Raw genomic sequence first — 12,729 nt, forward strand, 5'->3', positions numbered from 1 at the left:
TTTTTTTGGAGGAAATGATCACCTTTGACAATCTCAAATGTGAAATCTCAGAATTATTTTAATTTACCCCTCATGTTATTAGTGATTTGGAACTATTTTTCTGAGGGGAAAGTGAGGAACAAGGTTTCCCTGCCTTGCCCAGGCTTGCTCAGGTCTGGCATGGAACCAATCCCATTGCTGACCAGCATGGAATTTCCAATTTGTTCTATCTCTGACCTGGTTGATTTACCTTAGGTGGCTTGGTGGCTTCTTGCTCACACCAGGCTCACCATATTAGTACCTGGCTTAATTTGGACACTTGATTGTATTTAGGCCTATTATAGGTCAGATATGATCCATCATCTTGAACTTCCTTCACTAGCAGGGATTACAGGTGTAGGCCATCACCCTTGGTCTGGAGCATTTTCTCATAATGAAGGTTGATAGCTTAGATTTCTCCCCTTGACAATTTCCTATTCATATCTTTTGACTACATATATTGGAGAATGGTTTTTGTCCTTATAAATTTACATCAGTTACTTATATATCCTGAATACCTATATCTATTAAATTTTTGTTACAAAGATTTTTTCCCCAGTTACTTCCCCCCCCCCCATGTAATTTAAACTATTGACCAGGTTTGTGCAAAAGCATTTTAATTTTGTGTTATGAAAATTGTATATTTTATCTTCTTCGATCCTTTCTTTTCTTTGATCAAAAAGTTTGCCTCTATGAGACAATATTTGTAAAAGTGCTTCCATGGTGCCTGACACATAATAGGCATTTAAATGCTTGTCACTTTTCTTTTCCCTCCCTCTTCTCTTATACATAGGTACAAAAGGCATTTCCTCCCTACATGCTTCTTTAATATGTTTATGATGTTACCCTTAATGTCTAGGTCATGTATCCATTTGAAGCTTATCATGGTATTTCGTGTTAAATGTTGGTTTATACTTCATTTCTGCTAGATCTGATGCTGCTTCCCACTTTTTCTCCCATTATTTCTCTTGTGATTCTTTATCATTTGTTTCTCCAGATGAATTTGGTAATTTTTCTAGTCCTATGAAGTAATTCTTTGGTAGTTTGGTGGGTATGACCCTGAGCAATTAATATCTCTCTCGTTTTTATTTCTGTTCTTGTGTATCTTGATAGATGGACTTCCAAATATTTTATTTTTGTTTGTTAGTTTGTGTCCTATTCTTTGAGACCCTATTTGAGGTTTCCTTGGCAAATATACTGGAGTGGTTTGCAATTTCCTTTTCTAACCTCTTTTACAGATGAAGAAACTGAGGAAAACAAGGTTAAATGACTTTCCCAGGGTCACATAGCTAGTAAGTGTCAGAGGCCACATTTGAACTCAGGTCCTCCTGCCTCCCGGCCTGTTGCTCTATTCACTGCATCACTTAATTGTGTAATTATTTTGAATAGAAGTTTTTTTTTAATTATTTTTTCTAGTAATTTGGGTTTCCTTCTCTTTTTAAGAGAAAAATTAAACAAGGTAATGGTTTGTATGTTTTATTAGCTTTTTTAAAAATTAACTAACTTTATACATCAGTTATTCATGTCTTTGATTTTCAGAATCAGAATCAGAGACATTTGTTTTTTGTTGGGATTTAAAATTTTTTTATTGGTTTTCTAGTTTTTTAGTTGCATGTCTAATTAATTCATTGACCTATTCATTTTCTCTGTTGATGAAAATATTTAGAGGTAAAAATATTTTCCTTTCAGGATTACTTTGGATGCATAACAAAAATTTTGGTATATTTTTGGGTGCCATTTACTTTGATGAGATTATCTATTGTTTCTATGATTTATTCATTGATCTACCAAATTTTAAAGATTAAGTTATTTGGTTAACTTAAATGGAAATCCTTTCTTCAAAGGATCATTATTGTCTACCCTGTTCTAGTTGGAAGAGCCAGGATATTCAGAGTTGGAGGGAGAAGGCTCAAGAGGAATATGATATTCAACTTCCAGGATTTAAATGACTGTCATGTGGTGGAAGGACTAGACTTTTACGCTCTTTGGCCTTGGAGGCAGAACTAGGAGTAACAGGCAAAAGTTACAAAGAACAAGCTTATGTGTGACTTCAGTTAATTTTTTCTTAACAATTAGAGCTTCCAAAAGGTGGAGTAAACTGCTTTAAATGTAGGGGCTTTCCTCTCACTGGAATTTTTCCAGTTGAGGCTGAATGGCCACTTGTTGCATAACATTATAGTGGGAATTCCCCCAGTGGATTGGACTATAATAGCTGTTTATATCCTTTGACCACTTATCTATTGGACAATGGCCTTAAATTTTGAATATATGCATACATAAATATGTATAGACATGTGTACAAAGCATCAAAATAAATATATGTATATAAAATCTATATATGTGTCAAAACACATATATATGCATATACATGTATATACATATATACATAAGTGTATATATCTGCTGAATAGTTATATATCTTGGATACTGAAGCCTTGTAAAAGAAATTTGATACAAATTTTTTTTCCCATTTGACCACTTCCCTTCTTATTCTAGTTGCATCAATTTTGTTCATGCAGAGCATTTCAACTTTTTGTAATAAAATAAAATTTCATCTTTTGTCTCTATTGTTTGGTTGAGAATATATTTCCTGGTGGCAGCGAGATGGCTCAGGGAAGAGAGATTTGGAGTTTAAATCTGGACTTAGACATTCCCTTGCTGTGTGTCTCTGGGCAAATTGCTTAGATCCCATTGCCTAGCCCTTAATACTCTTCTTTGGAACCAATACTTAGTATCAATTCAAAGAAAGAAGGTAAGAGTTAGGAAAAAAAAGTACATGCTTCCTACCCATAACTGTGAGATGTATATGATCTACTTTTCTTCTAATTTTCTTATGATCTTTAATATTAGCATTATTTGTCCTTTTGGAATTTATTATAGTTGTGTATAGTGTTGGTCTAAGCCTAATTTCTGCCAGTCAAGTCTGCTTTCCAGTTTTCCTAGCAATAAAAAATAAAAGATCTTTCCTAAGTAATTTATGTTTTTTGCTTGAAACACTATGTATTTAAGTTCCATTGTTTTATTCTCCTTTGTCTAGTCCAGTGGTTCCCAAACTTTTTTAGTCTACTGCCCCCTTTCCAGAAAAAATATTATTTAGCACTCCCTGGAAATTATGAAACTATTTATTGAACTCAGAATAGAATGTAATACAAAAAAAGTGTGGCCATCACCACTCTGCTGGATCGCTGCAGCACCCACCAGGGGCGGTAGCGCCCACTTTGGGAATCACTGCTCTAGTCTTATCTTGTTGATAAACCTTTCTGTTCTTTAACCAATACTAATTAGTTTGATGACAGAAAGTATATAATACATTTTGAAGTCTGAAAATGCTATTCCCCTCTTATCCCTACTGTTTTCATTATTTTCCTTATTATTCTAGATATTTTATTTCTTACAATGAATTTTGTTATTATTCTGTCAAGTTCTATAAAGTATTTTTTGATAGTTTGATTAGCATAGCATAAAATTCTAATTTAACTTTGGTAATATTATCATTTTTATTATATTGGCATGACTCACCCAATGGCTCTGAATATTACTCCAGCTATTTATATTATTCTTTATTTCTTTAAGGAGTACTTTTTAATTAAAGCTAACTACTTTGAGTGCTTTGACATACTGGTTCCCAAGTTTTTATGCATTTTGTAGTTACTCTGAATGCTATTTCCCTTTCTATTATTGTCTCTCATATTTTTTGTTAGTATATAAAAATGCTATTGATTTTTGTGGGTTTATTTTGTTGAGTACAAACTTGCTGAGGCTATTGTCTTAGTCAGGATCTTTGTTTATTTCCTAAAACTTTTCCAATTACACTATCAGGTCATCAACAAAAAGCTTTATTTCCTTTTTTTTTTTTTTTTTTTTGCACTGAACGTGATGACTTTATTGATGGTACACAAGATAGGACTATGCTCCTCCCCCCACTACAGGGGTGCCTGGGGCAGGGATGTGAAGAGGGCATGGGATCCCCAGCACAGGGACATAGGTTATTATGGATGTGGGCTCCCCAGTGGTGGAACTACTCTTTTTTTGGCTGGGGATGAAGATCCATCTTGGTGGCCATGTACTTCATGAGGTCTATTACACGGTGGCTGTAACCGTACTCGTTGTCATACCAAGAAATGAGCTTGACAAAATGGTCGTTGAGGGCAATGCCAGCGCCAGCATCGAAGGTAGAAGAGTGGGTGTCGCTGTTAAAGTCACAGGATACTACTTGGTCCTCTGTGTAGCCCAAGATGCCCTTTAAGTTCCCCTCTGCAGCTTGCTTCACCACCTTCTTAATATCGTCATATTTGGCAGCTTTCTCCAGGCGGCAGGTCAGATCCACCACAGACACATTGGGAGTAGGAACACGGAAGGCCATGCCTGTGAGCTTCCCGTTCAGCTCAGGTATGACCTTGCCCACAGCCTTGGCGGCACCCGTGGAAGCAGGGATGATATTCTGGGCAGCCCCACGCCCATCCCGCCACAGCTTGCCAGAGGGGCCATCTACTGTCTTCTGGGTAGCAGTAATGGCATGGACTGTGGTCATGAGTCCTTCCACAATGCCAAAGTTGTCATGAATGACCTTGGCCAAGGGGGCCAAGCAGTTGGTAGTGCAGGAGGCGTTACTGACGATCTTGAGGGAATTGTCGTATTTCTCATGGTTCACCCCCATCACGAACATTGGGGCATCAGCAGAAGGGGCAGAGATAATGACTCGCTTGGCTCCACCCTTCAAGTGAGCCCCGGCCTTTTCCATGGTGGTAAAGACGCCAGTGGATTCCACAACGTACTCGGCTCCAGCATCTCCCCATTTAATGTTAGCGGGATCCCGCTCCTGGAAAATGGTAATGGGTTTTCCGTTGATCACCAGCTTTCCATTCTCTGCCTTTACAGTGCCCTTGAACTTGCCATGGGTGGAATCATACTGGAACATGTAAACCATGTAGGAGAGGTCAATGAAGGGGTCATTGATGGCCACAATTTCTATGTCTTTGCAGCTGAATGTTGCCCTGGTCACCAGGCGTCCAATACGGCCAAATCCGTTGACTCCGACCTTCACCATCTTGTCTAAAGGATGCGACTGCAGCAGAGGATTCTGGCAGCGAGCTTGGGTGTAGAGCTCTTTATTTCCTTTTAATCTATATTAATGCCTTTAATTTCTTTCTCTTCTCTTATTGCTATTGCTCGCATTTCTAGAACATTATCAAATAATTGTGGGGAGAGTGGGCATAACTTGTTTTCATCCTGCATTTATTGGGAAAGCATCTCAAGTTTTCTCATTGCATATAATACTTTTGGTTTTAGATAGATAAGTTTGCTAATATTGGAAGGAATACTAATTAATTAATACTAATATTAGATAAGGTCCTTCTGTGCATATGTTTTGTAGAGTTCTTAGTATAAATGATTTTATACTTTTCAAAGGTTTTTTCTTTGTCTATTGAGATATAGTTTTGATTATTTAAAAATATTATTAATATGCTGGTTATTTTCCTAATATTGAACCATCCCAGCATCCCTTCTATAAATGCAGTGTGGTCATAATCTCTTGGATATACTTACTTTTGTAGTCTGACAGGATTTCATTTAAATGTTTTGAATTGATATTTACTAATGATACTGGTCTATAATTTTCCTCCTTTATTTTATCCTTATATGAGGTGTCTAATAAAGCACTTTTTCCCTCAATTTTTGAGAATAATTTCTGTAGTATTGGTACTTATTGTTCTATAAAAGTTTGATAGATCTTTCCTGTGAATATCACTATCAGGGATTTTTATTTTTCCCTTTGGCTAGTCCTTTACAATTAATTCAAAAAATAATTATTGGCCTCATATCTGCTTAGAAGGGAATCTCCATGTAATGACCAAAGGTTTGTTTCTGTGTTTATCTCTGTGCTGTTTAGCATTTTTATTAATTTTGGTAAAGGAATACATGGAATCTTTGTCAAACTTACAGATGATACAGAGTTAGGAGGGATAGCTACCATATTGGATGACAATATCTAACTTGACCTTGGCAAGCTAGAAATTTTGACTGAATCTGCTAAGATAAAAAGTAATAGGGGTAAATGTAAAATATTCTTGTGTTCAATAAACTGATGTCCCAATCATAAGATGGAGGAGGCATAGTTAGATACTGAGCCATAACTAGGTTAGAGGGACTAGCACTTGAACTAGGGTGCAGAAAGTTTGAGGACACTAATTTCAAATTACACTTCTGAAACAACTGACCTTTGCATCCAGGTAGCAAACAAATTCTCCCCAGCCTCTTCTTGATGAAGGATCCTTGGTAGGCTCTGGGGGTTGATGACCAGAATCTCTGTCTCTACCACTCCAAAGAGAAGTACTTAAAAAGTGTGAGTGTTCTCTTGTCACTTCCTCAGCCCAAAATTATGTGTTTCATAGTGCTTACCCTCTCTCTCTCTCTCTCTCACACATACACACACACACACACACACACACACACACACACACACACACACACACTGCAAGTCATTATTCTGGTTGGATATTCATTTCTCTGAAAAAGATCTATGGGTTCAAATTGGACTTCAAATTCAGCATAAGCCAACAGCGTTATGTAGCAACTAGAAAAATGTTAATGTGAAATATGGCTACATGCAAATGACAATAAGTTTCAGGAATAAGGTGGCAATAATTCCACTGTACATGCCCTGGTAAGACACCACTGGAGTATTATGCTCAGGAATGGACAGAAAGGAAATTAGCAAGTTAAAGAATGTGCAGAGTATGGCAACTAGAATGGTGAAGAACCTTGATACTATGGCTTAGGACTGATTAAATAAATTGAGGATGCTCAGTCAGGAGAAGAAAAGACTCAGAGGAATAATGATGGTTGTCCTCACATTCTTGAAAGACTGGGATTCTTTTGAGGATATAGTTTGGATCAAGTGATTGCTGAGGTTCCATTCAAGCCTGAAATTCTGAGATTCTGTGAAGGGTTTCTCCAATTCCTTCCAATTTATTTGTTTTTCTTCTATGTATAGGTTTTTTAGGTCTGTCCTCTGAATACCCCTCCCCTTAAATTCCAGAACCAACATGCTCCATCTATTTCAATCTTCCTTTCCTTTAACAATAACAATAATAGGGGATGTGGCAAAATTGGGACATTAATGCACTGCTGGTGGAGTTGTGAATTAATCCAACCATTCTGGATGGAAATTTGGAACTATGCCCAAAGAGTGCTAAAAGATTGCCTGCCCTTTGATCCAGCCATGCCATTGCTGGGTTTATACCCCAAAGAGATCATAGGGGAAAAGACATGTACAAAAATATTTATATATTTATAGCTGGGCAGCAGAATGTGGAGCTTGGGCAGAAACAAGACTGGTCACAGCAGAGGCAGCAGGGACTGGAAAAATAGCCTCAGGGCAAAACACTTTAAAGTGTGCTACACAAAGAATATCACAGAGTTGCCTGTCCTTGTCACTCAGGCTTCTGACTGGGAAGAGAAGATACTACTAAGGCAAAGCCCTGCAAGACAGAAGCTAAGAAAGCAATGTCCAACAACATGCAGGAACCCCAATCCACTAGTAGTAAAAGGAATAAGCAGCAGCAAAAACAGCTTTTGACCCTGGATAATTTCTATGGTCAAAAAGAGCAAAATACAGAAGCAGCAGCAGAGAGTGCAAACACATGCAAATTTTCCCAAAAAAAATGGAAATTGGTCATAAGCTCTCAAGGAACTCAAAAAAGAGTTCAAGAACCAAGTAAGAAAGGTACAAGAAAAGTATGGAAGAAAAGTGGGGGAAAGAAATGAGAGTAATACAAAAAGAAAATAACAGTGTAAAATACAAAATTGCCCACATGGAAAAAGAAGCACAGAAATCAAATGAAGTAATAATTAAATTGGAGATCAGACTTGACCTGCTAGAAGCCATGAAAGGTAGGATAGACCAAACCAAAAAGGAAAACCAAGGTAGAAGTGTGGTAAAGGGTAGGCAATTGGAGTTAAGTGACTTGCCCAGAGCCACACAGCTAGAAAGTGTCAGAGGGCTGATTCAAGCCCAGGACCTCCTGTCTCCAGGTCTGACTTTCTATCCACTGAGCCACCTAGCTGCCCCTCCACCAGTGATCTTTAATTCCTAAGGCATCTTATTAGCCTCTATCCACCCTAATTGAGAAAAACTTTAAACTCAAAGACAAGACATTGTTATAAATAAAGGTGCTGTGAAATGGTTTGAATGAATAATTGGTGCTGCTGATAATAGTCAGGAAGCTAAGTGGGCCAGTAATTAACTAGAAATGCCTGGGTAATATACTAAGGATGGGGAAATAACCCAAGTCTGACTCACCTAAGGGTGTCATATTCAAACTCTGGGAGTTGTGAGTCTCACCTTGATTGACAGGTGAAGACAGTTGGAAACATTGGAATGTTCCCAGATGCCATGAGGACAAGAGGAAAGGCAGTTGGCCAGAGGATATAAATACCCTGACAGCCACCTGTCAAGGACCTTTTAGCTTTGGCCCTTGGCCTGGAACCCTTGGCTTGGACATTGATCTCTGATCTTGGAGCATTGTCCTATGGATCTCTGACCATGGGTCCTCTGATTCTCTCTGAATTCCCCCTAGATATTTAGACATCTGAACCATCATTAGATATTTAGGTATCCGGGCCCAGGTAGGAACCAGGAAGAGGGAAGGAGAAGAAGCAGAGGGAGATAAGGGAGGTATTTCCTGACAGCTGTAGGACTGACATAACAACTGGCAATAAGAAGCTGAGAGGGATCATCAATATCTGTATCAACCAAGCAGATTGCTTTCTCTGGTTTGGCCATGGCCAAGCCGAGCCAGAGGAGGTGAAGAACAAGAGCTCCAGCATTACTGAAACAGCCTACAGTCCTAAGGGATTAGTGATCATAGCCATTAGTGACAGAGTCTCCTATTCTCAATCCATTCCTGATTATTCCTTTCCCTTATTAACATCTACAGATAAAGTTTATTAAGTACCTTCCTGAGTGGTTAATACATCACAACCCTTGGGAAGGGAGCAATGCAGTCAGATGAAAACATTATCCAAGACTAATAGAGGCCAATATTAATAATCAATCCAACCCCAGGTGGGACTTGATAGGATTACCCATCCACCTGACCTTTAGGGATCCTGCCTGGGCGCTGTTATCGAGAAGGGGCAGTTATAACATACAACTGAATGACAGGACTCAGTTGTCCCTGTAGCAGCTATCAAGAGAATCCAAAGCATAGCTTCCCTGATTAATATACCCTATAATAATATAACAGTAGAGAAAGACACCTTCTTTATAACAAGGGATAAAACAATTTTTCCTTAGTGAGGTCTATACCCCTTTAAGAAAGGCGATCTCCTCCAAACAAGGAAATGATTCCTACTGGTGATTAGGAGGCTTGGCAGGAGAAGTCCTTGGTATGGCCTGTATTGTGGTAATGGAGTCTCTAAGTTCTCTCTGGAGTATTGAAACCATAGCCAGTACTAAACTGTAATGAGGTAGGACACTCTAAGTAAAACAAACTTAGGTTTATTTAAATTAATTAACTAAAGAAGTATGGGTAGGAGAGTGGGACAAGGTAAAGCTAAACTCTAGTTTACTCTTGCCTTCGGATCTAAACTCAGAAAGATGATGTGACTTCCTGTTTGAGTCCTGGCTGACCCAAGGACCAGCCTTGGGTCAGGGATGAAAGTGGACTAATTGCTGATATAATAAATTAATCTCCTACTGGTGAAATAATTGGTGTATCAGAGTATTATTGCAAATTGGCTTGCTATGATCTAAACCTGCCTGAGCTAAAGTCTAATTCCCACATTCCACCAACCTCCACCTGTTTCCCAAGGGATAGCTGGAAAGATGAGAAGTGAAAGATCCAAGACTCAGGTCTGCAGGGTCTTATATAGCCCTGGTTCTAACTGCCAGATGGCACCTGTCTACTTTGGCTCATGGCAAACCCAACATTACAAACTGGGCAACTGACAGGATACCCTAAGGCAATATGGCAGTATTATTTTGCACATCACAACATCCACCTGCAAAAAAAAAATCTTTTCCCTTTCTGGGTCTAAGGGTAGATGGGGTATAGCTTTGAGCTTCCAGGTCCAGGGATATATATGTAAACAAAGAATTACTAGATTACTAAGCTAAATTTCAAGTTTAGCTCTGAGTCCTTGAGCCTCAAGTTTTATTAGACTTGGAAGTGGGGGAAAAGCTAATAATACTAGTAGAGCTCATCAGAGGGAATGAGATCAACAATCACACCTTTAGGCTGCTGCATTCTTTGTAGACTTGCTTCCCATTTGGTAGCCCTTATATTAGTGAGATCAGTAGTGGACCAGAAGCCAGAGACCTTCACAAGCCTGGAAGAGCAGTCCTGTGGCCAGTACTTCTTTGAATGTCCCTACTTCTTTGAATCCAAGGATGAGCCAACCATCAGATCTCTCTGGGTGTTTTCAGCTCTAAATCTTATCTTCTATCAGAGTAGTTGGGAGTATGTCAGTCAATTAATAACATTTATTTAGTGCCTATTTGCCCCACTCTGTCCTGGAAGGTCAGGGATACAATGATAAAAATGAAAAAGGTTTTTGTCCTCAAAGAACTTATGTCTTATCACAGGAAACAATATGTACACATATAGGCAGAGGTGCATTGGAACACTAGCTTACCAGCCTGCCAGAACTCATTGTTATATTTTTGGAATGATCATTCACACCTCAGAAATAAGCAAATAGTATTCATTTATTGATGGGAAAATGTTGATAATGCAGATTAAACTTAAAAGTGTGTTGTGAATATTTTTTCCCCTGGAGAGCTAGTTGTTAAATATTTGCCAGGGGCAATTAGGTGGTTTAGCAGATACTGAGTCAGGCCTGGAGATAGGAGGTCCTGCCTTCAAATTTGGCCAGATAAATGTTCTAGTTGTATGACCCTGAGCAAATCACTTAACCCCAGATGCCTAGCCCTTACCTCTCTTCAGCTTTGGAATTGATATTTAGTATCAATTCTAAGATAGTGAGAGTTTTTTAAAAATATGCCAGCATTCCTCTCCCTTTTCCCCTCACATATAGCTATATACAAAATATAGTTGGCATATGTGTATATATATGCATATATGTACAAATGTATATGTAAAGTAATTTTGGAGGGAAAATTTAACAGCTTGAGGAATTAGAACCCTCTTTACATAGGAGGATAGCATTTGAGTTAAGCTTAAAGAAAATAAAGGTTGTAAGAGAGAATTTAGAAGAGATTAAATCCCTGTCTGGGCAAAAGCCTAGAGATGGGAAATGGAATGTTATGTGTGAAGAATAGAATAAGGACCAGTTTGTCCAGAAGATATAATGGGTAAGGCATCTGGGTGGCACAGTGGATAGAGCGCTGGGCTGGCAAATCAGGAAGCCTTATCTTCCTGAGTTCAAATCTGGCCTCACGCACTTACTAGTTGTGTGATCCTGGGCAAGTCATTTATCCTTGTTTACCTGTTTCCTCATTTATAAAATGAACTGGAGAAGGACATGGCAAATGATTCCATCATCTTAAATGACAAACTATTTTATCATCTTTGCCAAGAAAACCTCAAATGGGGTCATGAAGAGCCTGAAACCAGTAATCAAAAGAATGCAGCGAGAGTAATAATGGGAATGTACAATAAGGCTGGAAAGGCAGATTGAAGGCAGATTGTGAAGCACTTTAGCCAAAGAGAGAATTTAATATTTGATTCTAGAGATAACAAGGAACAACCAGAATTTGTTGAGCAAGAGAGTGACAGGTCAGATCTGTGCTCTTGGAAGCTGTGGAGCAGATGGATCAGAGAAGGGTGAGTGCTGAGACAGGGACATCAATTAGGAGACTATTGTACTTATCTAGATGACAGGTAATGCAGACCTAAACTCAAGTTGGGGGTGGCCACATATGGAAAGAAGGGTATAGAGGTCAGAGATCTTGTGTAAAATTGATAAAACATGGCAAATGATTGGCTCTTTGGGTTAAAGGGGAATGAGAAGCTGGGGTTGATTCCTAGGATGTGAACTTGGGTGACTGGAAGAATGGTGGTGTCTACAATATCTAGGTAGACATTTAATAAACATTGATCGACAGATTAATTGACCTTTACAGAAATAAGGAGGGTTGGGAGAGGAGAAGGTCTGAAGGGAAAGAATGAATTCTGTTTTGTACATATGGGATTCTATATGCCCAAGAAACATTCATTCCATTTAGTAATTAGTGATGCAAGATGGATGCTCAGAAGATAGGTTAAGGCTGTATATATATATGTATATGTGTATACATATATATATATACGTGGCAGTCATCTCTATGGCAATCATAATTGAACCCATAAAAAACTATGAGGTCACCAAGAGATAAACAAATAGATAGAAAACATCTCTGAAAAGTTAGAAGTGTGAAGGCATTCCTGTGTTGCTAGTGTGTGTATAATAATGGTCATGACCTTGCGAATTTTTTTTTCAAATTTATTTATTTATTTACCAAATACATGTAATGGCAAATTTCCACGTAAGTTTTCCAAAGTGATATGATCCAAAATGTCTCCCTCCCTCCCTCCCCTTCCCACTCCCAGTGCTGGCAGGTGATTCCATATGGGTTATACATGTATTATCATGCAAAACACATTTCTATAATGTTCCTTTTTGTGAATAATCTTATAAAAATCAAAACCCCAAAACACAAACCCAAATAAACAAGTGAAAAATCCTATGCTTTCATCTTCATTCTTT

The 12,729-nt window shown here is 38.3% G+C and overlaps 1 protein-coding gene across 1 annotated transcript; it reads right to left on the minus strand.

Moving 5' to 3' along the window:
- Positions 1 to 4,036: 4,036 nt before the first annotated feature.
- On the minus strand, positions 4,037 to 5,115 carry LOC123241045 (glyceraldehyde-3-phosphate dehydrogenase-like). The gene has a single exon (XM_044668755.1). The coding sequence runs from the start codon at positions 5,063 to 5,065 to the stop codon at positions 4,037 to 4,039; it is 1,029 nt and encodes a 342-aa protein (XP_044524690.1). The 5' UTR covers positions 5,066 to 5,115.
- Positions 5,116 to 12,729: the final 7,614 nt, after the last annotated feature.

Source organism: Gracilinanus agilis, chromosome 3 (assembly GCF_016433145.1).
Source record: "Gracilinanus agilis isolate LMUSP501 chromosome 3, AgileGrace, whole genome shotgun sequence".
Classification (NCBI taxonomy): Eukaryota; Metazoa; Chordata; class Mammalia; order Didelphimorphia; family Didelphidae; genus Gracilinanus; species Gracilinanus agilis.